General features: G+C 43.0%; 1 protein-coding gene across 7 annotated transcripts in view; it reads right to left on the reverse strand.

Moving 5' to 3' along the window:
• The window catches only part of CAMK2G (calcium/calmodulin dependent protein kinase II gamma), a 287,378-nt gene that overhangs the window by 98,518 nt on the left and 161,488 nt on the right, over positions 1-27,372 (reverse strand). For all 7 annotated transcript variants that reach the window (XM_066600521.1, XM_066600518.1, XM_066600516.1 and 4 more), the window contains exons 4-5: positions 15,483-15,537; positions 7,842-7,907 (exon numbers count right to left, since the gene is read on the reverse strand). In XM_066600521.1, coding sequence (XP_066456618.1) covers positions 7,842-7,907; positions 15,483-15,537 — 121 coding nt within the window. The remainder of the gene's footprint in view (positions 1-7,841; positions 7,908-15,482; positions 15,538-27,372) is intronic.

Below are 27,372 nucleotides of genomic sequence, written 5' to 3' on the forward strand. Positions count from 1 at the left end.
GCTATTACTTTTTATTTTCCTTCGACAGAGCTGTATGAGGGCTTGTTTTTTGTTTTTTTTTTGCACAACGAGTTGTATTTTTTAATAGCATTTAATTTAATGTACCATATAATGTATGCAAAACATTTTTTAAAATTTCTAAGAGGGATAGAATAAAAAAAAATAAATAAATTAAAAAAAAAAAAAGAACTGTGCAAATTTTGTGTCCGGCTTGGTTTTACGTGTTGACAATGCTGTAAAAATGACACATTGCTGCAATTATACTGATGCACAGAATAAAGCTAATGTCAAATTTATAGTTATTAGATCTTACTGCTTTTAAAAAAATCAAAAACTTTTAAAAAATACTTTGACGCCATATTATGACTTGCGTAACTTTTCTTTTTGATTTTTCTGTTGATAGAGCTGTGTGAAGGCTTTTTTTGCAGTTTTTTTTGTCTCAGTACTAATTTGGGGTGCATACAATTTTTTGATCACTTTTTATTCAAAGATTTTTAATGGCAGGGTGACAAAAAAAAATCCAATTCTGTCATTGTGGATTTTTTTTCCTATAGCAATCACAGTGTTACATAATGAACCAATTATCGTATTTTTCACTCTATAAGACGCACTTTTTTCCCCTCCAAAGTTGGGTGAAAAAGTCAGTGCGTCTTATAGAGCGAACGTGCCTAGATCAGACCCGGCCGGAGCTGAAAAGGTTCGCGTATCCTTCTCACTGAGCTGACGGCCGTTTGCATACAAAGCCGGCACAGCAGTAGAGCAGAGCGGCGGCACAACAGCTGATTGCTGGGGGCGGGGAGGAGCAGGGAGCAGAGCGGCCACACAACAGCTGATTGCTGGGGGCGGGGAGGAGCAGGGAGCAGAGCGGCCACACAACAGCTGATTGCTGGGGGCGGGGAGGAGCAGGGAGCAGAGCGGCCACACAACAGCTGATTGCTGGGGGCGGGGAGGAGCAGGGAGCAGAGCGGCCCCACAACAGCTGATTGTTGGGGGCGGGGGAGGAGTAGGGAGCAGAGCGGCCCGTACAGCAGCTGATTGCTGGGGGCGGGGGAGGAGCAGGGAGCAGAGCGCCTGTACAACAGCTGATTGCTGGGGGCGGGGGAGGAGCAGGGAGCAGAGCGGCCGCACAACAGCTGATTGCTGGGGGCGGGGGAGGAGCAGAGAGCAGAGCGCCTGTACAACAGCTGATTGCTGGGGGCGGGGGAGGAGCAGGGAGCAGAGCGCCTGTACAACTGCTGATTGCTGGGGGCAAGGGAGAGCAGGGGGCAGAGCAGCCCGTACAACAGCTGATTGCTGGGGGCGGGGGAGGAGCAGGGAGCAGAGCGCCTGTACAACTGCTGATTGCTGGGGGCAAGGGAGAGCAGGGGGCAGAGCAGCCCGTACAACAGCTGATTGCTGGGGGCGGGGGAGGAGCAGGGAGCAGAGCGCCTGTACAACAGCTGATTGCTGGGGGCGAGGGAGGAGCAGGAAGCTACTATACAGACAGGCAGCTCCTGCTATATTGCTGACAGTGTGATAAAGATAGCAGGTCCGCTGCACACCAGCACCCATACAACAGCTGATTAGTGAGAGGGAGCTGCTGCTCCCCCCTGCTCAGCAGTCAGCTGTATGTACAGACACTCTCACATCTGCAAGCTACATAGGAGAGGGAGAAAGAGCTGCCTGTATGGTGTAAATATTTGTGCCTAGTTATTCATAACCATAATGAGACATGCCATGCAGGGTTCCTGGAAAGTTGGGTGACAACTAATGGAATCATTACATTGTCACTCAGCTCTTCCAGGATCCGGAATGCCAACTGCAGAGTTATGCAAGCATGCAGACCACATGCATTGCCATAACTATTCAACGTGGGATTCAGGGCTCCTGGAAAGCTGGATGACAAGTAATGAGATCACAATTACATATATACTCAGCTTTCCTGGGTCCTGAATGACAGCTTCACCTAGTGGCATATACTTCATTCCGAGGCGGTACTACTGATGTTTATTTCTCCTGTAATACCTCCCTCCCTGCCTAGTCTGGGGGAGTTCAAAATATTTTTCTCCTATTTTCCTCCTCTAAAACCCAGGTGCGTCTTATCATAAGGTGCGTCTTATAAAGCGAAAAATACGGTATATATTTTTTTATTTTTTACATAAAAACTGGTAAAAAGGGGCTTTGGAACTCTTAATATTTTTTCTAATATTTCTTTAAATGAGCTTATTTTTAGTTCATTTTTAGTCCACATATAAGACTTAAACTTCCAAATGCAGGACTGCTTGTACAACATTTTAAGCCCTGTCACGAACAGGGCTTAATTGACTGGAATACGTGACAGCTCTGGGAGTCTTCACAAGGCCCCAGAATGTCATGTGAAGTCATCCACATTTGACTTGAAGTCAATGGAAGCCGGCCGACCCATGGCCCATCCGCAATTGACAATGTGGATAGGTCGCGGGTACCCGCGTCACCGCTTGGCGACCATGTAGGATAAACAAAGATTTTTTTAAAAAAATCTGTATTGTGCATGATCAACGGCAGGTCGCTGCAGTCATCCGCAATACAGATAATCAAAAGATACACGTGGTCCCCGGCCGGGGACAGGCTCAAATTCTGCTGCGGGCTCCCGCATGCAGAATCCAACCTGTTTTGTGCCGCCAGCCTTATTGCATGGTGTACTTTTTTTAAAGCGTACAGTTTAATTTTTATACATTTTATGAACCCACAAAAATTACCTCAACAGACTAAGACTGTAAAAAAAAAATCACCTAGTTCTTCTATACCTACCTTTTAGAATTCTGACCTGTTCTCTGTGTCCTGTGTATATCCTTCAGCACAGTAGTATGTACACCACATCACTGCTGAGGATGTACATAAGCACCAACAGTGAACAAGAACAGATATTTACGTGTTGGAAACCCCCTTTATCAGGTATCACTTTAAAGAAAAACCAATATGAATCAACTCCATGACAAACCATCTTACTAACAGTAATCAATAATCTAACGCAGAATGGAAACACTACTGCAATACCCCTCTGTTGGAATGCTGTAATCACAGCAACAACTGTTCAAAGAATAATGGCAACACCTGGCACATACAGGTAATTTACTAATTATAGACACCAAAAAAAAATCAATATAAAAAAGAATGTAAAGAAGCTCTACAGCTAAACACAGAATGCGATATACAAAGCAAGCTGGCAGCCAAAGGCACATTTTGCTTTTACTTCCAGATGGTATTTTATTGGCAAAGTCAATATGTATGCATGCTTAGAAATATGTCAGCGATTTAGCATATGCCAAAATCACACAAATATATAACTGCACCCAATTATTTCCCTCCTACTTGTCATTGAAAGGCATCTTCCACTCCTTATGAGACTGGGCTAGTCAGACATTTAGCTGGCATTCTTTTAGCATACAGTCCCCTGACCCACATAAGATATTTGGGAGTACATCCAATATAAATGTGAATTAATAACAGACTTATTATTGATAATGCAGTGAAACATTCAATAATAACCAACGACTTATTTACTATAAAACAACATTATTCGGCCTAGAAAGCGCCCCCCCCCCCCCCCCCATTGGACTTTTTAGTGTTTTATTCGTCATGTATCTAAGCTGTGGGAATCCTCTATGGCCGTTACTGCAAGCTTACAGCTGGGCCGTGTTCTTGTCATTCATCACATGACTTGCACTTTTTAATAACCTACTCACATAGTGTCTGGAGATTACAATTACTTTAAACACATCTTTATTTGGCTAATTACGCATTCACACATAATGTGCTTTTTAAATCAATTCTGATCTCACCCTTTTTTTCAGATTTAGGTAGTAAAAATTGCAAGCCGTTTTTCCACGACACAGAAACTCTCAGCTTGGGCTCATTCACACGGGCGTAAATACACAGCGTATTATGCGCATATTTTATTACATGTGTAATAGTCAATGAGTAAAAGCCATTGATTTCTAGGTTTATTCAAATGGGCACATTTATGCAGTCGCATAAAACAAGAACGCAGCCCATAGAAAAGTCTATTGCCCAATGAAGTCAATGGGAGTATTCTTGGGGGTGGGGTGGGGGCGGTTTCTGTGTGAAAATAACACGATATGCACGGAATATGTCTATTTCAGTTGAGTAAATATGCTTCCTATTTACGCGACTAAAATAGGCATAGGACTGTGTGAAGTCCATAAGGGAACTGCCAGTTCCAATGATGACTAGGGGTACATTCCCATGTACTGGTTATAGTGTATCACCATCGCAGTAGTGTAAAGGGTGTGCAGTTTTTTTCACTGTTCTCACGTGATCAATTGCCACAAGAATTAATTCAATACTATGGGTGTGCATATTAAATACTGGATAAGGGTAAGAGCTAAATAAGGCCATGATGGAGCTAGCATTAGCACAGAATTATCAAGTTAGTGATTACGAATGACCTAAGTGATACATATCCAATCAGTTTTACCACTAATCCTACGTAGGGGAGCACGGAGAATAAATCTTAAAACCTCTAAAAAGAAGGGAGAATAGAAAAATCTTTATTTCATCACTGTCTGATGCAGCTTGCTGTGCGGACTGGGTGTTGAACACAATATATTTTAAAGGGATTTTCCGATTTTATGTAAATAAAGCATAATCATAATACAAGTTTTAAAAAGTACCTGACTCTTTGGATTAGGCTGTCGTTTGGGAACATGAGCAATAACACTATTTTTGGCCATTGTATGACTTGTATGATGCATTTTTTACCAGTTTTCCGCTATGGAGGTTGAATCCCTAATTCTACAGTTTCCCTGAGCTGGAGGGTGGAGGCTGCTGCTATGATGTCTTCTATACATTGTACATTGAGAAAACAGTAGATTCTTCTCCTTGGAGGGCTATTTTATTTACTTAATGGTTTTTCTTTTTTAAGTTTTTACGCATCCACTGTACAGATGGAAACTGACAAATCATGGGGGTCCAACCACTAGGGCCCTCACCGGTCTCTGGAACTGGGGACCTGAAGGTCCTCAAATGAATGCAGTGGTGGCCTTGCTGTTGAATGGGGCTGCTGGAGAGAACATTCAAGCACATGGCTATCTCTGACAATCCCATGGAAATGAATGTGCTCCATGCATTTGGGCACCTATCGGTTTTCACCTATCCAGTGGATAGATGAAAACCTGAAAAAAACAAGAAGCAACCACAATACCCTTTTAACTTTGTAACACATACAGAAATAGCAGTATTAAGCAGTGTAGATGCTATTTTAGCAGCTATAACACAGTAATTCACTTACTGTTGGCTTCAGCAGTCTGTGTGAGTCTCTGCTTCTGATTATTTCCTCCTCTTCCCCCTCTCCTTACTAAAGACTTCTATAGGAAGCATGAGACAACCCCCCCCCCCCCCCCAAGTCCTATTATCCATTTCGTTACCTCTGTTACTAGAGATGGAAGCGAGACCCCCAGTGGTCACCAACGTCACAGTGATTTTTAGTGCTAAAACCTTGTTTTAGATAAAGTGATTTGCACTTTTGTTAGTTGGCTAGCAAATAGAGTGAGTAGAAGTTTGTTGAAAAGTTAGTGACCTCCTAAACATTTTTTGTATCAATTCATATTTGAGATCCCTACTTGCTCTTACGTCCCTTTTACACAACACAATTATCATGCAAATCACTTATTAGAGTAGTGTGCATGACTTTTGTGCTGTGTGAAAGCATGCAGTGAAATACCGATCAGCAATAAATGACTGATCAGATCATTCATGCATTCATAAAAATCATTGTTGGTCCGCCGCTGCATTGCTCTGTGTAAACAGGCTGTCATTCATCTATGAACGACGGCCTGTTTACTGTGAATGTAGGCAGGTGGAAATGATCTCCGGCCAGCTCCACCTCCATTCACTGAGCGATGATCCTCATGTGTAAAAGCACAGGAGCAATTATCGCTGGGACAGTTGTCAGGCCGTGAAGTGCCCGACAGTCGTCCCATGTAAAAGCGGCTTTAGTAGATGAAAATGTTATTTACATTCAGAGGCTGACAGACCAAACTAAACTTATACTTCTCACTGCTGAGCTGGATAGAATTGTATTCAATCCTCTGTAAGCTAAGGGCTCATGGCCACGGCTGTGTCGGATTCCTACTGCAAAATCTTGCAGCGGAATCAGACCCGGCGCCTCACAGAGACCCCATGCTCACTTCTCCGAATCTACCATGAGCGTCTTGGCCAGCGAGCACGTGCAGTGCAGGGCATGACGCGCGAATGCTGGGCTGTGACGTGGATTCTCACAGTACTTCCACAGCGCCCACTGCGTGGAATATTGCGGGACGGAGGGCTTCCATTCACTGCAATGGAAGCCGTTCGTGCAATTTTCCGCACAGAATAGAGCATGCTGCGATTCTTACCCGGCAAGGGGAAAATCGCAGTTGATTTCCGCTTGTGGGCAGGGAAGAATCATTTACCCTAGCATGTCTATGGATGGTCATTGCTGCGGAATTCACAGCAATAATCCGTTCATGGGCATTAGCCCTAAATAAAGCAGAAATCTCTCTCCTGTCCTGATAATTTGCTACAACCTATGATTGTAGATAAAATGAATCAGCCTCGTTGAGTCTGTTTAGCTGTGGAGTGTCATGTAGTATCCACTTCTCAGCTAATAGCACGGCTAGGTCTGTTCTGGTTGGCATCTGGATTCCAACTCAATTATTTTTATTCATTAAGATCAAACCCATATCTTGAAAACAAAGAGGAATTGATCACTGATTGCACAACCATTAGGCTTTATTATAAAACCCTTTAACATGCAGCGGAAAATCAAGCAACATTTCCACATCAAAAACCCGGCCAAAATCTGCATTATTACTGCGGATTTTGACTTGAAATCAGATACAGAAATACAGCCATTTTCAGCCTGCTCTGCATTCCTCCCACCTCGGAATACTGCCCACTGCGGAACCCAGGGGTCAGCGCACACCGGCAACTGCTACTGGGCTCTTGCCGGTCATGTGATGCCACTTCTGCATGACATGCCCAGCAGCGGACACGATCAGTAGACTAATGGCACATGACTATACTTTAAAGCAGGAGTCCCCAAACTCCAGTCCTCAGGTACCAACAACAGGTCATGCTTTCAGGATATCCTATGGTAAGAACACCTGTGGCAATGTCTGAGGCACTGTCAATAATTACATCACCTGTGCAATACTGAGGAAATCCTGAAAACATGACGTGTTGGCGGTCCCTGAGGACTGGAGTTGGGGAACACTGCTTTAAAGGATGGGAGTAAATCTTTAACACTCAATTTATTACTGCAGCAAACAGGCGATCTAGTGGCCAAACTCCCAAAATAAAGCTATATTCCTAGTGTCATATTAAATAACACTATATAACTAAATTTATAGTTATTCCCTAATATGTTACTTCATTTTCTTAACAGTACACATCTGTGTCGAAGGAGAATTTACTTATATGTTAAATCACTATTTTTGCATTTACCTAATTCAATGCTTAGAGCGACTCCAGAAGATGTGCTTCTCTTTAAAAGTCACATGTCAGTGAAGTTACATATAGTAATATACCTGAAAGCTACATTATTGTGAAAAACCATCTACAACTTTCTGCATCATGGAGTGAAGTGAAAGCGGCTCGCAGTCACTGCAAGCTGTGCGCAGGCAGACTTTCTGCTGACTCTCATTCCTCAAAGGATTGTTTATGTCACGGCTACACATACACACGTAGTAACAATGAGAAGAGAGTGGTTATTTTCCGAAGGCATGTCTCCGAGGCCAGAGGTTTTCCCTTGAAAGGTAGGAACAATGGAAACGATTGAGAAATGTTCCCATGCCTTTAGAATGTGACAGATTTATCCTCACCTGGCATCTGCTTCACTGTAATATTCTCTTGCTACAATGTCTTCAAACAGCTCTCCGCCTGTGACCCTGAGAGATAAAGAAAGAAAAAGGCTGTTGAGAAATGGGTGAAAAAAAAAAAAAAAAAAGAATATAATCAAACATCCAACAGTAAAAGCAAAAAGCCTAAGGGAAGTCTGTGGCAGAACGTTCCTCTCTACGAGAGCGAGCCACGAAGGGTCAACTGGCGCTGCGTTAACAGCAACTCTCAGGTTCTGCAAACTGGCTGATAACAGACATGGTGACTCAGTGTAGGCATTAACTACCCAGGAGGGACCCTTAACATTTCCCAGCAGACAAACAAACAGAACACATCCCATTAGACATATGGAGGGGAGAATTAGCAGAGCTTGGACTGAAAACGGGAAAGGTTTTTACTTTTGTTTTCTTACAAGAATATAAGTATCAAAGCGACTGGAGTCGGAATCAGACCAACTTGTGCGGTGAAATATAAGGGCATTAAACACTTCTACACAGTCACGGGGCTGCGATAACTTCAGGAAGCATTCTGCTCGGGAGATCTCCTCTTGCTGCCTGCCTCCATTTACCGTCAGCAGGCAGTTAGCTGCTCAAAGACTGAACAACTCCTGTTTACACCGAGCGATAAGTTGCTCACTAGCCACTTTGTTTCAGTGAGCTGACATGAAACGACTACTGAGGGATTTCTCGCTCGGTGCAGTCAGTGGCTGTGTGTACACGTCTATGGCCAAATATAACGGTTTCCAGTGATTATTCGGGGGATAAGCACCCCATGTAAAGTAACTTAACTTACAAAAGGGGGATCTCGAGCAAAGGAAACGCCACTGACATCTATATGTCGTTATAGGGCATCTGTAATAGGGTTGTGGAAGTGAGATACCTTCATTAAAATCAGGTGACAGGCCATTCTGTGAGTCAAGGCGAAATCAGAGCTGCCTAGCTTATAAAGCACCGAACATGACACAATATTCAATGGAATATTGAATATTCCTTAAACAGGTTTTCCCATTACTTAAAACTGCTCCACGGTCCCTCTGAACTTCCTCGTTGCTGCTGATCAGGACTTGTGACTGCTGCAGCCAATCACTGACCACAGCAGCGACATTCTATAGCCAGTGATTGGCTGCAGTAGTCACATGTAAGTAGCAAAAGTACAGAGTGGATGTAGAGCAGTTTTATCCCCTTAATGACGTGACTTACTTTGGTCATAAGGACATGACAATTCTTTTCATCTCCGCTTTTCAAAAGCCACAACATTTTTCGACATGGCCATATGAGGTCTGTTATTTTGTGTATCAAACTTTTTTTTTCCTATTGGTACCATTTTTTGGGTACATATGTTTTGGAAAACATTTTGGAGGGCAGAGAGAGAAAACACATTAATGCTGACATTTTTTTCTTTCTTTTTTACAGCATTAATCATGCAGCATAAATGACATAATACATTTTATCTGCAGGCTGCTACAACTACAACGCTAGAAAAATTATTACGTTTTTTAGTTTTTTCCATTTTTGCATAATATTTTTTTAAATTAATGCATTCTAAGTCTGCTAACTTTTTTCATTTTTCCATGGATGAAGCTCTTTGAAGGATTTTATTTGTGTAATGAGCTGTGGTTATTATTGGTATTATTTCAGGGTACATACAGCTTTTTTGATCACTTTTATTGCGCATTTTTGGGAGGCAAAAGGAACAAAGTAAGCATTTTGTCTCTATTTTTGTGGGGGGGGGGGGGGGGGGGGGTTACATCTTTTGGCTGTGCAGGATAAATATTTTGCTCCAGTAGATTGTACAGGTTGATACGGATACGATGATACCAAATATGTGGGGTTTTTAATTTGTTTTTTGTTTACCCACAAACAGGGGAATGTGCTTAAAAAAGTGTTGTTTTTTTCTTTTTAACACTTTTTAGTTTTTTACTTTTTGTTTATGTGCCTGTGGTGGATTTGAACCATAAAAGCTCTGATCGCTATAATAATGCACTGCAATGCATTATCGCTCACTATAGCGATAACAGGCCATGGCAGGCCTGGACACCAGTGAATGGCATCCAGTTGCTATGGCAAGCCATCGCCTACCGCAATTACATCGCAGAGTGCCGATAACGTCAGAGTTGGAACCCTCTCCCTCTGTGAGCCCTTTACATGCCGCAATGAACATTGATCGTGGCATGTAACAGGTTAAGAACAGCCCACCAGCCAGGACATAAACTCACGTCCTGTGGCATTAAGGGGTTAAATAATGGGAAAATCTCTATAAAGTGGCATACCAATCTCAGTCTTGTATGGCATATCCAAAGGATATAAATCGGAAGTCTGATAAATGTGGGTTCAAACTCAAAGGCCTGCACCTGTTTCAAGATCTGTTCTTACCCAACCCATACTACCTGTATGTGATGGTTGAAAGCCCATTAAAGTCAATGGGAGTAAAATCAGGTTCACTGATTGGATCTCCAGAAGGTCCCTAATGTTGGAGGAGAAGGTGATGGAGGAGGAAGAGAATGAAAAGATGGAGGTGGTGATGCCCTTAAATGAATGTGGCTCAGTGTTGCCTTGAAGTGCTGAAGTGCTAGGGTTTAAATGTCAATGACATTTTCATGAAATTTGAAAAACTTTATACAAATGTTGTCCATGGTCAGATCTGAACTTAAAAATGTAGCACTGCAAGCTAGCAATGCTGACAACTGAGCCACCACACTTGTTATTTCTACCATAAAAGCTCCATATAGATGATGCCCTTGGTCAGATAAGAACCTAGAACAACAGAACTACTTCCTTGTGGTGCTGAAGTTCTAGGTACCAAGGGCAACATCTGGATGGAAATTTTCAAAGTCCATGCAGATTTAGTTCTTGATGAGTTTTGAATCTAGGACTCGAACACTGTAAAGCAACAGTGCTAAACAGTGAGCAATGTTTATTGAGGAAGCACAACCACCACCTCCTCGAGGCAGATTTTTGCTAAATATTGAGTTAGGTTGACCAGATCCGAATTTGCAAAAATTGGCCCGAATTTTATCACCTGGCCGATCATGACAAGCGACACTAATCAAAGATTTTGCTAATGTGATCTTCAGACATGTCTCCAGGACATGTTGGAGAATTTCTACTTCATGCAGCAATTCGCTAATATATTTGCAAAATTGAAATAACTGTAGCCAACAAAAGTAATGCAATACCTTCAAGCAGTGTGGCAGAGGGTACTCAAGTTCCCCAAAGCTTTTTTACAATACATCAGTAGGAACACGTTCTTGAGCAGTCTATGTCTACCGTGCCATAGGCAGAATACAGACCAATGTTAAAGGAAACATCTGTTCTTTATTATGGAGTCTCATTCTGATATCAAAAATAATATATTACGGAAGTAATATATGATTCACTTCCAGGTGAACACACTAGCAGAGATCCCACAAATGACACAGATCAACATAATCTTCCATCACTGCAGTCCTTCCAACTAACCTCCTTAGAGTGTACTGTAATAAAACCAGTCAATATTTCAAAATAATACAATATGCCTGAAACAGCTCACATATTTTTTTTACTCTGCAGGTGAATAACTTCCATTTCCTACGTGAATATTTCCAAACAGAGGATTCATTAGAAAAGATACTACTGTTGAGAGCTACTTAAACAAAAGACCGAGTGCGAAGGCTTGTGAGGTGCGGTTGACTTAAAGTGTGGTTGTTTTAAGTGCAACTTAAAATTGGACGACTATAGATTCGAAGGACTTTAGAAGGTAGTCAATAATATCCATTTACTGTTATTTTAAACTTGTATAAAATTACTTGATTTTTCTCTGTACCAACCCCACTTAGAATGTGCTCCAAAACTAACAATGCTATCCAGTGTACAACTTGTGCCATGAACACAGTCCTTGAACAGGTATTTTTAGGCCAAATGGAATAAAACTAACCCTAAACTGTACAAAATGTGAGCGAGCTGCATGGTTCAAAGACCAGATTCTGGATCTTCATGAGCAGCAAGCAACATCAAGATTATGAAAAGGAGTTTTCTGTTCATTCAGTATACACTTGCTAGAGTAGATGTGGGGGTGGATGGTAGCTTGGGAGTACAGGATGATCAGGCAGCTAGCTGGATGACAAAATGAGTGGTAGAGGGAAGAGACTATGAGACTAGTCCTGAACTGGAACACCTCAACAAGTTTGCAAAGTTGGCAGATGACTGCCAGGGGCATGTTTGCTCCAATAAGAAGGGAAAGAAAAGCCCAGGGCAAGCTAAACAGGTCATAGTAGTGGGGGACTCAATTATTAGGGGGACAGATATGGCAATTTTCCACAAAGATTGAGATCGTCGAACAGTGTGTTGTCTCCCTGGTGCTCTAGTTCGATACATCATGAATCAGGGTGACAGATTACTGAAAGGGACTGGTAAGGACCCAGCAGTCACAGAGCAAATTGTTACCAAAGTCAAAGTTAGAGTTATATGGCAGGTAGAGATGAGCGAACGTACTCAGTAAGGCCGCTTTCGCAATCGAGCACCGCAATTTTCGAGTACTTCACTACTCGGGTGAAAATATTCGGGGGGCGCCGTGTGTGAGCGGGGGGTTGCAGAGGGGAGTGGAGGGAGAGATAGAGAGCTCCCCCCTGTTCCGCGCTGCTACCCCCTGCTCCACCACGCCACGCCCCGGCGCCCCCCGAATCTTTTCACCCGAGTAGTGAAGTACTCGAAAATCTCGGTGCTCGATTGCGAAATCGGCCTTACCGAGTACGTTCGCTCATCTCTAATTGCAGGTCCTTAAAAATTATTCCAGGGACCTAGAATGTAAGCTTAGGGGAGGGACCTCCAAAGTAGTATTTTTAAAAATACTACCTGTATCATGTGCGGCACCAGAAAGGCATCGGGAGATTACGGAGGTAAACAAGTGTCTCAAGAGTTGGCGTAGGAAGGAGGGGTTTGGGTTCCTGAAGAACTGGGCTAACTTTGCTGTTAGCTACAGGTTCTACCGTAGGAATGGGCTTTATTTGAATGTGGAGGGTGCAGCTGTGCTGGGGAAAAAGATGTCTAGAAGGTTGGAGGAGTGTTTAAACGAGAGACTTGGGGGAAGGTGTAACTTGGAGATAGAGGGGAAGATAGTGTAGACAGTGATCTGGGACTAAGTAATAAAAAGAAGGTGGGAGCGATGATAAGGGTTAGTAAAATTAAAAATAACCTTTAAACTGTATGGTGACTAATGCTAGAAGTCTGCCCAATAAGGTTGACGAACAAAGTAATAATCTCTGAGGAAAACTATGATATAGTGGGAATAACTGAGACCTGATTGGATGAAAGCTGTGACTGGGCAGTTAAATTACAGGGTTACAGTCTGTTCAGAAGAGATTGAAAAAAATGGAAAGCAGGTGTGGTTTTTCTCTATGTAAAGCACTGTTAAAAGCCCATATAGCGTAGAGTTATATATTGAAGGAGATGAACATGTGAAGCCCTATGGGCGGAGATACATGGCGGGAAAACCAATAATAAAGTCGTCATAGGGGTTTTCTATAGGCCAACAAAAATAACAGAAGCTGCTAAAAATCTATTACTAATGAAGATGAAGCAGCAAATCCCAATGAGGGAATTATTATGGGGTACCTAAACTAACCAAATATAAACTGGGAAGCCAAAATCTACAGATTTCGGAAAGGAAATGAGTTTTTATCAATGACTAAAGATAATTACCTTTCCCAACTTGTACAGTACCCAAGTAGAGGAACAGATATTTTGGACTTACTATTAATAGACCTGACAGAATAACAGGGGTGCAGGTTGTGGGGCGGGGAAGACCTGGGAAATAGTGACCATAATATAATAAAATGTAACCTTGTACTTCAGAGGGAGTTTAATCGGAGAGCTGCAAAAATGCTAAATTTTATAAAGGCAAAGTCTTACCGGCTCAGAAATGCCCTTAACCTTATTGACTGGGACAATGACCTCAGAAATAGAGGTACAAACAATAAATGGGAAAAGATTAAAAACATCTTAAATACTCACTGTGAGCAGTACATACCAAAGAGGAATAAAAGGGTAAGGCCTTCTGCACACTGCAGGGCTGGATTCCTGATGTGGAATCCCGCAGCAGAATCCATCCCTGCCAGCAGCAGCGTCCGCATACCTGCTGGCTTTCAGTTGCATCTGTCCTGCGGATGGATCGCATGGCGCGCCGTCGGCCATGCGCAGTACAGATTTTTTTTCTTTTTTAACTCCTGCTTTTCCCGTGGAATCCACGACCTTGCCGCAATTACTATGCGGAAGGGCCGTGGGTTGGACAGCTTACATTGGCTTCAATGGAAGCAGTCCACGCATAATCTGCAGAAAAATGGAGCATGCTGTGAGTTTTCCTCCGCTTGTGGAAACCGCAGTTGGTTTCCGCAAGTGTGGAGGAAGAATCAATTTCCCATAGCAAATCTGCAAGCAGAAGCCCACCACAAATATCAGTCCGTGGGCAGGAGCCCTTAATAGAAGAAATCCAATGTGGCTCAATAAAGGGACAAGAAAAATATGAAAAAGAAAGCCTCTGAAACTGCTAAAACTAGAAGGCAGCGAAGAAGCTTTGAGAAACTATAAAGGAAAAAAATAAGTTATGCAAAAAGAAAATAAAAGCAGCAAAGGTGGAAACAGAGAGACTTATTGCCAAAAAGAGCAAAACTAACCCTAAGCTGTTCTTCAGCTATATAAAAACTGTAAAAAGATTATAACAGAAAGTGTTGGCCCTTCAAAAAGGGGAAAATTGTAGTTGTCAGGAAAATGAAATGTCAGGTGAAATGCAGAACGATAAAGTAAATGCTCTATTAAAGATCACTAGTCTAAAGGGCCATTTACACAGGACGATTATCGTGCAAAATTCAAACTAATGAAATGCGTGATAATTGTAACGTCTAAATGCAAAAATCTGCCTGTCTAAACGCTCTGCAGGAGAGCTAACAACTAGCGGCGAGATCAGCATTTATACAGTCGTTTAGCTGACACTCGTCCCGTATACATGAAGCATAACCCAGGAAGAAGTGCAGAGCCGCCTCACTTACTTCTATTGTGGTTAAAATGTCTGAGAGGTTTTTAAGAGATGCCATCCTGGAGGACCTCAATGATAATAGTCGCATAACTCAGTATCAGCATGGGTTTATGAGAGATCGCTCCTGTCAAACCAACCTGATCAGCTTCTATGAGGAGGTAAGTTCTAGACTGGACCGGGGAGAGTCACTGGATCTGGTGTTTAATAAGTACATTTTATAGTCACTGATTACTTCAGAAGGGTCGGTGATCCGGGGATTATTCTGATTACCATATTGGAGTCGGGAAGGGATTTTTTTCCCCCTAAAGTGAGGAAAATTAGCTTCTATCTCACAGGTTTATTTGTCTTCCTCTGGATCAACATGGGGGAGTAATAGGCTGAACTAGATGGACCTATGTCTTTATTTCAGCCTTACACATGATGTAACTATATTGTAGACTTAAAATTGGTAAGCAAGACAGCAAAAAATGTCGAAATGTAAAGTTTTGAAGAAAAAAAAACAACAGACAGGCAGTTGGATAAAGCAATTTAAAATGTGCAGATGTAACCCGAGTTACACAATTCATGTATTCTAAGATTACTGAGGAAAGAGAAGACGCTTCCTTTAAGTAAATACTTACAGGTCGAAAACAAGATAGTGAAAACCTTCTTCTGAAATACTGTCATGGAGACGCACTGCGGAGAAAAAGAATATCTCAATGAGAATCTTGAGCGTTCAAATGCTGCATAATACAATTTATAACATACAAACTGCAGTAACATCATAGTTTATGTAACATTCACATTATCAGATGTCTCTTACAGAACACAACTGTAACAAATTTAGATCTCCAACAAGGAGCAATTCCAGCTATCTATCATGTGGTAGTTTCAAAACAGGACACATTTTTCTCAGTCCAATTTTCAATCCCTTCCTAACATGTGGATGTAAAAAATTATTCCTTTCTTCTTCTTTTTTTTTCTTTCAAAGTTTTCATAAGTGACCCAATTATTATATTGAAGCAATGTCCCTCTGCTCTATGGAGCACTAGATTTTTCTTAAATTACAGTGCCAATTATTATATGCCCATCTCATATTGGTACCATCTATGAGATTCGATTGTCCTGTCGCATCATTCACTTGGCACTGACAGAGGGCTGGGGTTAGGAACAAACTCCGCATCAGCTGCAGAGACTATACAGTCCGCCTATCAGACCAATGGGTTGTCATTTGCATATGGTGTGGGAATTTATAACTAACAAAGGTGCCTTTGTTAGTTATAAACAACAAGATTTGGAAACAGACTTGAGTGTGCCATTGGTGTAGGCAGTTTAATGGGTACCGATGCATCTTGTCTCCACCAGACGCTAGGGGTTGACCGGCCTTAGCCGAAGTTTAAGCACTGGTCACGCCCCTAGATACCGATTGGCTGGTGGTCTGTGCTGTTCTGTCCCCATCTAAAAGACAGCAGCAGCTGACAACCATGGCGCACAGTGCAGAACACAGCAGCAGAGACCCAGCGGGGGACAGTGGTGTGAGTCCCCACCCCGCCTTGCGCTGTGGTGGCCGGCTGTGCCCAAGACTGCCAGGTGCTGTGCGGCCAGTAGCAGTTGTAGCGGCCGCAGATTCAGTGCCTGGAGCTGGGCGGTCAGCAGCTGTAGCGGCCACTGTCTTAGTGCCAGTGCCTGTTCCAGCTGCATTTGTTGGTTAGGAGATGCTGGAGGAGCTGGCTGGACAGCAGCAGTAGCGGGCGATGCAGCAGTGTAGATATCACTTCCAACAGTGTGTGTTCCTGGGAACCGGAAGGATGAACCAGGAGGCCCACCTAAGGAGGGCACGTCTGAGGCAGCCAATCACCTGCTGGAGGCATTTCCTCATACTCAAGACTGCCAAACCATGGCTCCACCCATTATTCTGGTGGAGACATAATGTAGAAGTTTAATATGCTGGAAACTACAGACAGGTTCTCTTTTAGGGATTCGAGACCAGTCTTTGTTTTGAGATGTAATAAAAGGGGTTATGTGTACCACTTGTAATCCAAATACCATATGTATGGGCCCGCTCAATACAAATGGGGTGGGTAAAAGGTAATAAATATTGCACCATTTCACAGGCCCCCTTTTCAAAATCTCCATGTTGTTTCTTCTCAAAAGTTGGCAAGTATTGTGTATGGCAGCAGGCTCAGACTACACAGAGTTCGTCTGTAGTCTGCTGTCATGACTACGCATATCTCTGCATAGGAGCTGTAGAAATAAAAGCTGCGTTTTTCTAATTCGCATGCATTACATACAATAAATGGGTGGACGTAAATCCTTACAATCCTAGAGTAGTAAGGGTACATAAAAAATAAGTTCCATAAACTTTAGCAATCAATGTAAGATTCATAAGAACTGCTGACAACTAATAAAGATATATTCATTGTAACACTCTCATTGCTAAGGTATTGAATAGCCTGAACAATAAGAGGTTAATATCATTCACCATTCATAAAGCATAGTACATAAAGTAATAAGTCAGTGCTGTAAATCACTACATAATAATGTAGAAACTTCACCCAGTAAGATAAGGATACACCAAGGCTTAATAACTTGCAGTAATGAAGATGTCTAGGGAAATTTAATAGTCATAATACCTGCTATTTAACTTGCATTACGGTTCCTTTTAAATACACTTAACTAGAAAATGATTAGAGTCCAACAAATACAGTAAGATGTAAGGCTCGCAAATCAGATCATTGCAGGGCACCCAAACAGGAAATGGGCGACTCCATTACATAAGAAGCTAGCAAATGATTCTGTAAGACAAATGTAGCAATTACCTTCTGTGACCAGTAGGGGATACACATCACAGGAATCTGTAGGTACTGAATGTCTGGCACCTTAGGCCCAGACCATCAAGTAGGTCATGCCTTAAAGACAATTTTTCAGTATAAAAAAAACCTTGAACTAGTGTAATGCCTGGATAGCTGATGAGACAAGGATATCAATGACTTAATTATTATTTCTGAACTCCCTTTCACTCCCCAGCAGTAAGCAGGCCCAAATGGACCATATTTTTTTTTACATTGCATCCCCAGGACTTTAAGCTCTGACAAGCTGTACAGCAGGGCTCTTAAATGCTACATTAGTATACAGCACATAGCCCATTTGCTGGCTTACAGCAGGGAAGTGAAAATGAGTTTAGAGATAAGAATTACATTGCTGCAATCTGTGTCTCTTCAGCCATCCATACATTTAAGACAGAGGGACAGATTCCATTTAAGTCATACATGGTTTGAAAAATGTTAAAAAAATACTCTAAAATGAATAAATAAAGCAATATACCATACGTGGCTAAACTATCGTCTTCAACACCATTTATGCTCACCTGGAACAAGTGCAGTCAACAGGGCTGAGCTACAGTACAAAATCAGGCATAGTCACACCTGTAGGTATGACACTGTACCTGGATCAACAATGAAAGCAATGGGTACAGTGTCATCCTGGTGTTGGGAGGGGCAGAAATCCACCAATCATAAATAAGTTGTCCATTCTGGGGAAGGCAATGGAAAACGACCCCGCAAAAACAGTCTGCCAAGAAAATGTCACCATGAGACGTCACCCTAGGAGTCAGCCATGACTCGGTGCTTGCACCAGGGGACTTTACCTTTACCGAAGGAAAGGCCATCAAATAAGTCAGGTCAAACTCCTTTCCTTATAACAAAAAGTCTGTCTAACCAGCACATCACACAGGAAACACTGCACCCATGTTCTATATATCCTGCATATCTGAAGATACACAATACCCATTTTTTAGTATTTTATAACAGGAAAGTGTGCCACCAACAGAACCAAAAAGCAATTATTTCTTAGAAGACTGTGGAGTTGTTAGGCTATTACTTGTAACAACTCCCCAGTGATAAGAGTATTATGGTTTTCTAGCACTTAGTAGCTATTTAGCATGCCATCCAGTATTGATGGGTGTCACCCCAAAAGGTGTAATCAACAACTAGAGCAGCTAATATGTTGTTAAAAAGAGATAATTACCTAGCTGAGAAGGCATCACATACTTGATCTAACACTCATTTTACTGCAATAGAACCAGCTTGGCATTAACTCTATGAGAGCCATTGATGACATCTGGGAAGTCCTATCTACACAACTAACACATGTATCCTACTATATGACGTTTGATGACTAGTTGAAGGTGCAAAGAGCTGTCAATTAAAGGGTACCTGTCAGCAATTTTCTGTAAATAAAACCAATAACAGCTCTGCAATAATGTTGTAGCATCCTTCCCACGCCGTTGCCGTTATAAATGTTGATTAAAGCACATTTGTGTAATCGAAGTTTAAAACTCTCCCGTGCCGTATGCAAATGGGTGGGGATGCTCGGCTGAACTGTTTTCAGTGAAGTCCACCTTCTCAGCCACTTGTGACGTGAACGACGTAGTTGGCGTCAGCCACACATCTCGCTAAAACCTCGCCCCTGCAATGTGCGGTGGGCCCCTGGCGCATGTGAAGTCAAGCTGCCCACCGCACAGCGCAGCCATGGGTTTCTTAGCGGTTAGCACTGCCCTGGGTACCTAGATTCAAATCAGTTCAAAAAGAACGTCAACATGAAGATTGCAAGTTTTCCCCTTGTACGTGAGTCATGCATCTTGCTACTCCTACATGCTAAAAACATTCTGATGGGTTACTTGAATTTCTATTAAAATTGCCCTTCTGTATTCTGAGATTGGGAAATCAGAACGCAGAATATGTTGGCGCTGCATATGAAATGGAACCGCTGACCCATTACTTCTACGATACTGGTACATTATGTCTCATATGGGGCAAATACATCATTTTCTTGTAAATAAGCTTTAAATGACTAAATATTAGTCTAAAGATCTGTCAATATACACAATGTAAAATATTCTATAGTACATGGCTTTATGTTACTCAGAAATAGAATATTGTATTTTCGTTCATCTACATAATCTGAAAATATATATATTTTTTAATTAAAGATTCTTCTTGTCGAATGAGCTTGAAGTCAAGAGTTCATTCGATGGTCAAAAAAGTCTTGTCATCTGAAGTAAATGACGTGACCAATACAAAGCAAATAAAGGCTATATGAATAAAAATACAGACTCCTCTGCAGTTTGTTAAATCATCAACGCAATCTGCTTAGGGCCAGTGAAAATGGGACCTCTGTTGCCATAACAACAGTCAATACTTTTTGAACTAATAACGGTTGTCGTAGCAACGAGCCTTTCTCCAACTGCTAGACCGTTGTAGGATCCAAAATCATTCTACGGTGAAATCCAGTACAGCTCTTCAATTGCCACGAGCATGGGTCATTAAATTAGATACGCTTGCTTTCCCCAACATGATTTCTCATTGGTCGTGTCCAAAAGATGTATCTCAAAACCATCGGGAGACCCGGGAATTACTGTAAGCTACTCCCCAATGAGGTGGTTTGCATGAACGAGTGGGGATGTAGTGCTGAAGTCCTTGCCTTTTTTGTAAATGAAGCTGTGCCCATCAGTGGGTCCCAAAATTACCTGTGACTAATGGAATTAGAGCGTATTACCAGACCTTTATCTCTGCATGCACCTACTAGAGAATCCAGACAGAATTACCATCACCTGCACTTATAGTCTCCATTCTGTTTACATTTCTACCAGCCATCTTCAAAGACAGCTTTATAAACACGCTAACCTTCAGCTATAAAAAGCAAGGCAAGAATAGAATATTCCTACCGTTTTTTAATGTGAACTTCTTTATTAGTAGCAAAGAATAACAGAGCCCAGATAAGGAACGGGGTTAGAAATAGATTGTTGGAGCGCAGAAAATCTGTTAGTCAGAATTGCGTAATAGAACAAAATTATCTTAATTCTATAAATTAAACATAAATTTATAATGTGTTTAAAAAAAAAAAAAAGGGGCCAAAAAGATGACTATTGTGCAGAATCATAAAACAACTGTTATGTTCTTAAAAAGGACCTGCCTCCTCTCCGGACATGTCTATTTTAGTAAATTCTTGTAATACTCACCCTTTCCTTGGAAGTCTGCATTATATCGTTCCTCTGTTATTGCTCCCATAATGTTATGAATAGATTGACACCTGGGTGATACCAGTTGGGGGGGTGGGATCCCTACATAGCCTGACACTGTCCAATCCCTGCTAACAATGCTTGATGCTCCTTTAGCAAAGTGAATGATAAAACCTGGCAGTACATGTTTTGTGCAGTGCCTCCACAGGTGGTCGGTCACGCAATGTCAATGCCACCTCACACATGGTTTTGGAGTGGAATCCGTGATCTCCAGCCCGTGCAGTGGCCAGCTCTAGTAACTGCAGGCGCAACTCTCAAAGTCAATGACGGCTGCGCCTGCAATTACGAGCACCAGCCACTACACAGGGGTCGCATTGTACCGCTTTCGCTCTGTACCCCAGAGTGTTGAGGCACTGAGAGCTGGCGCCTGATCAGCTGGGGTATCAAGCAGTAGACCCAGCCAATCGGCTATTGATGACCAATTCTGAGCAATTCTGGAATTTTTATTCTTTCACCACATTCACAATGTCCTATTAAAATACATGGTAAATTCATTCTGTATGTCAATACCATTACAGGTATCAAATTTATATTTTTTTTTGTAAGAAAAAAAAAACCTGAATTTACTTTCCAAAACCCATAACACTTATTTTTCTGCCGATGGAATTGCATGAGGTCACGTTTTTTTTTGTTTGTTTTTTTGAGGGAAGAGTTATACCATTTTGGGGTACATACAACTTTTGGATTGCTTTTTATTACCTTTTTTTAAGGAGGTGGCAGGAAGAAAAAGAGCAATTTTGACATTTTGTAAACTTATTTTCTATATCCTTAAGGCCTCATGTCCACGGGGAAAATCAGGCCCGCTACGGAATCGCGGGTCCCTCCTGCCCCGCAGACATGAGGGCTGAAAACAAGAATAAACTCACCTGCTGCAGTCCGTGCGTGTCTTCCTTCCTTCGCGGCCGGATCTTCTTTTTTCGGCCCGGCAGATGTGCTCCGCACACCGGCTGCGTGCCGCGCACATCCGCCGGGCCAAAGAAAGACGTTTCCGGCCACGAAGGAAGGAAGATCTGCATCGCCCGAAACAGGAGAGCTTAATTCAGGCGCGGGTCTCCTGCGGATCTGGAAGGCTTCCATAGGCTTCAATAGAAGCCTGCGGGAGCCGTCCCCGCGGGAGACCCGCACCTAAATGGAGCATGTAGGGATTTTTTCCTGCACGCGGGATCTGCGCCTACAGGGAAAAATGACATCCGCAGGTATTTAACCCCTTAACGACTGCCCCATCAGGAAACTACATCCTCAGAAAGTGGGCTTTAATCCTAGAGGTCATAGTTTTATGCATCCTCTTTAGATTGATACCCACTTGCCTGAGGACGTGACAGCTTCATGCTGTCGGTGCCCGCAGGTAGCCGACAGCATGCAGCCGTCATCCCAGGATGTGGGCAGACCCCACTGGCATTGCGATCGGCGCTATCCAATGCATAGCGCCGATCGCAAAAAAGTAAATGAAACAGTGAAAAAAAGTAAAGATTCAGCTGCCCTGATGGATCGGATCCATCAGAGCAGCTGAAAATACTCAAGCGGCTTGTCCCCGGTGTCCCCCGGAGATCTGGTCCTCCCGGACCCGCCAGCGGTCTTCTGTGCATGCGCGCCAGCCGATGACGTCAGGCGCATGCGCAGAAGCCCGGGAGCCCCCGGCAAATTTTAAATCTCCTGGCTCCCGGCTCCTGAAGGTAGCCGGGAACCAGGAGGTGTTACCGGGGACCGCTGTGAGCGGTCCTCGGGCACGCGATCACCGCTATGCATCGGATAGCGGCGATCACGAAAAACTTGAAAAATAGTTTTTAAAAAAAAGTCAGTTTCACCTCCCCTCATGGATCGGATCCATGAGGGGAGGTCAAAATACTTACCTAAGTCCTCCCCGATGTCCCGGGACCCGAATCCCCGTCTGCGCATGCGCGCCCGATGATCGACATCGGGCTCGTGCTCAGACGGGCTCGAGCCCCGGGAAATTTAAAATCCCTCTGCTCTTGGCTGCCATGTGTAGCTCGGAGCAGAGAGATTATACCGGGGACATGATCACTGTTATCGAATGGATGACAGTGATCATGTAAAGTTTAAAAAAAAACTGTAAAAAGTGAAAAAAAAGTGTGAAAGTAAAAAAAAGTTTTAAAAAAGTTTAAAAAAGCTTGCGTTTCATCACCCCCAACGGATCATATCCGTGAGGTAGGATGAAATGACGTACCTAAGGCCCGCGGATTTATCCGTGGACCTTACCCCAGCTTCTGCGCACGCGCCCGTCGCCAAAATGGCGGACGCATGCGCAAAAGCTGTGGATTGCCAGGATAATTGAAAATCTCCCTGCTCCTGGCTACAAAACTTAGCCGAGAGCCTGAAGATTTCACGGGGGGCCACGGTGAGTGGTTGCTCGTCAAGTGTTCGCCGTTATCCAATGGATAATGGCGAACACGTAAAAGTAAAAAAAAGGTGAAGCTTCATCTCCCCTCACCAATGCGATCGGTGAGAGGAGATTAAACTTTTTACCGGAGGCCTCCGTATTTGCACCCCGATGCGATCTTCTCCCGTGAACTTTCCCGGATCCTGCGCATCGACCGCCGGCAAAACACCGGACACATGCGCAGGAGTCGGGGAGCCCAGGAAACGTAAAATCTCCTTGCTCTCATCGACCAATGGTCGCCGAGAGCCCGGAGCAGTGACGGGTGGCCTCGTTGAGCGGTCCTCGGTCACGTGATAAAAAGGTAGCGATCTACCTTAGGCCGGTCTCACATTGGATTACACAATTCCGCTCACATTAACGGGTCGGAATTGTGTAATCCACTCGCAGAAAAGAGAACGCAGCAGGTTCTATTTTACCGCGGATATCTGCAACATAGAGCCTATTGTATACGGGTTGCGGGTACCCGTGTCATCGCTAAGCGACGGTGCGGGAAATACAAACAAAAAAAAAGGTACTGCGCATGACCACCTGTGTGAATAGGCAGTTATGTGCAGTACATTACGCGGCCGTACACAGGGTCACAGACGGGCTCACAGATGGGATCCGCTGCGGGCATCCGCAAGCGGATTCCACCTACGGCTGCGTGAGCCCGGCGTTATTCAGACCGCTACCTGTAATCCGTAATTTACAAGAAGCCCCGGGAACGCTCGCCTTCATGCAGTTCCAGGAGCACCTTGTTGAGCGCCTTCTGTGCGAGACCGCCGCACCTCATCAAGCTTACGGAGACTCACAGAGCGCCACTTTTTACACCCCATACCCACCACTGAGGTCATGAAATACCCCCAAAAAAGCATGAGGAGAGGGGAGGAGATACCCGGTTTTATTGCCCCATGTACCCATCCCAACCAGCCTCTGTAATTACCCCTGTCTTCGGAAATATCACACAGTTCACATTATTACTTTTATCGAAGATCTGGGGAACACCAAAAAAGGGCGCGGAGGGCTAGGGGTGTGGGGGTGGGGATATTTTTAGGGAGTCAATTTTTATTCCGTAGAAATGAACAATGGGGCCTGGGATTTATTCAGTTGTGCCCTGCAATCCAACGGGTGTTCCCTCCATTATGGGCCCAACCATGTGTCCTATAAGTAGATTAGGGCCACAATGGGTATGTTTTTGAACACGGGACAAACGGGGTGATCCATTTGGGGGTGAAGGTCTTCATTCCTATGTACACTGTACAAAAAAAACTGTTTTTAAATTGACAAAATTGCCAAAAAAATGAAAATCGTAATTTTTTCCTTCTGCTTTGCTTAGATTTATTCAAATACTGTGGGGTCAAAATACACAGTACACCCCTAGATGAATTCATTAAGGGGTCTAGTTTTTAAAATGGGGTCATTTGTGGGGGTTCTCTATCATTTTGGCCGCTCAATGGCTCTATAAGTGGGCGATGGGGCCTGGAATTTCTTCCGTTGTACCCTGAAATCAAACGGGTGCTCCTTCCATTTTAGGCCTAGCCATGTGTCCTTTAAGTAGATTAGGGCCACAAGGGGGTATGTATCTGAACACAGGACAAACAGGGGTTTCCATTTTGGGGTGAAAGTCTTCATTCCTATGTACATTGTACAAAAAAATCTGTTTTTAAATTGACACAACTGCCAAAAAAATAAAAATTGTAATTTGTTCCTACTGCTTTGCTTAGATTTATTCAAAAATTGTAGGGTAAAAATACACAGTACACCCCTAGATGAATTCGTTAAGGGGTCTAGTTTTCAAAATGGGGTCATTTGTGGGGGTTCTCTGTCGTTTTGGCCGCTCAAGGGCTCTACAAGTGGGCAATGGGGCCTAAATCACTTTCATGCTAAATTTCTGTTCTGTAAGCCACCGACTACTTCTTTCATTTTGCGCCCCGTTGTGCATCCAGACAAAAGATTAGGGCCACAATGGGTATGTCTCTGAACACGGGACAAACAGGGGTATCCATTTTGGGGAGCAAGTCTTCATTCATGTCTGTGCTGTACAAAAAAAGCAGTTTTTAAAACGACAGAATTGCCAAAAAAACGAAAATCACATTTTTTTCCTTTTGCTTTGCTTTAATTCATTGAAAAACTGTGGGGTCAAAATGGGCAGTACACCCCTAGATAAAATCATTAAGGGGTCTAGTTTTCAAAATGGGGTCACTTGTGGGGGTTCTCTTTGGTTTTGGCTGCTCAAGAGCTCTACAAAAGTGCTATGGGCCTAAAACGCCTTCAAGCAAAATTTATGTTCTGAAAGACACCGACTACTCCTTTCATTTTGGGTCCCGTTGTGCATCCAGACATAAGATTAGGGCCACAATGGGTATGTTTCTAAACACGGGAGAAAAGGGGGTATCCATTTTGGGGTGTAAATCCTCATTTTCATGGGCACTATAGGAAAAAAAATATGTCTTTAAAATGACATATTTGCAAAAATATGAAATTTTATTTTTTCTCCTCTAAATTGAATTCCTGAAAAAAACTGGTAGGGTCAAAATACTCATGACACCCCTCAGTGAATACATTAAGGGGTGTAGTTTTTAAAATGGGGTCATTTGGGGGGGGGGGTATCTATTATTCTGACACTCATGAGCGTTTGCAAACTTGGCTTGGAGCAGGAAAGCAAAGTGTTCCTCAAAATGCTGAAAAGTAATGTTAAATTTGTACGCCCTATAAATGGTTAAAAAAAAAAAAACACAAAAGTTTTTCAAGTGTGCATTCAGAATAAAGTAAACAGATGGAAATATATAGCTTATCAAAAATTTGTACAGTATGTTTGGACATATTTGAGATATTAGAGTTGAAAATGTGAAAAAGACAATTTTTTCAAAATTTTTCAAATATTGGTACTTTTAATAAATATACACAAATTATATCGGTCTCTTTTTACAACCAAAATGAAGTACAACATGTGGCGAAAAAACAATGTCAGAATCACTTGGATATGTAAAGCCTTTACGGAGTTATGCTACGTTGAACGACGCATGTCAGATTTCCAAAATATGGCTCCGTCACTAAGGCGCAAACAGGCTTCGTCATTAAGGGGTTAACTACCTGCGGGTGTCTAATGCGTCCCTATGGGGCGCGGATCAACGTGCAGGAAAAACGCTGCGGATTTAAAATCCGAATTTGCCCGTGGACATAAGAACTTAGGCCCAATGTCCACGGGCGAATTTGAATTGTGGATGATCCACAGTTCAAGCCACCCATAGGAAGACATGGGCGTCCACAGCTAAACTGAAACAGGCAGATTTGTTTTGCGGACCTTTTTGCTTTATTTTGCTGCGGTCAATGGAAGCCACCCCATCTGCGGCCAGTCAGTAATTGAATTGTGGATGGGCTGCGGATTCCGTGGGAAAGCAGGAGAATTAAAAAAGAAAAAAAAAATCTCTACTGCACATGTGCGCTGGCTGGCTGGCTGGCGTAGCTCCGCCCCATCACGTGTGCCAATTCCAGCCTCTTGATTGGCTGGAATCGGCACACGTGACGGGGCGGAGCTACGTGATGACGCGTAGAAGGGGGCGGAGCCAGAACGCTGCTCGTGCCAGACAGACCCGAAGGCAGAAGACCCTTCTGCGCAAGCGCGTCTAATCGGGCGATTAGATGCTGAAGTTAGACGGAGCCATGGAGACGGGGACGCCAGTGCAGGGAAGGTAAGTGAATAACTTCTGTATGGCCAATATTTAATGCACGATGTATATTACAAAGTGCATTAATATGGCCATACAGAAGTGTATAACCCCACTTGGTTTCGCGAGACAACCCCTTTAAGGTACAAAACAACCTGGTCCTTAAGGGGTTAAAGTGAATTAGTGACAAATAGTGGCAGTTACTAATTGGTTAAGGTTGATAAAAATTGTCAATTTGAACCAAATGATTGTTTTGTTGGGTGAACTATAACAATGAAAATCATGTTAGCTCACAGAAGATAACATCATCCAGAAAAGTCTGCATACGACTATCACACAAAAGATCTTTCTCTGAAAGTATGACTCCAGAAAGATTGTTTGTCCATCGTCCAGTGTTATTAAAAATG

The sequence above is a fragment of the Eleutherodactylus coqui genome, chromosome 4 (assembly GCF_035609145.1).
Source record: "Eleutherodactylus coqui strain aEleCoq1 chromosome 4, aEleCoq1.hap1, whole genome shotgun sequence".
NCBI classification, from domain to species: Eukaryota; Metazoa; Chordata; class Amphibia; order Anura; family Eleutherodactylidae; genus Eleutherodactylus; species Eleutherodactylus coqui.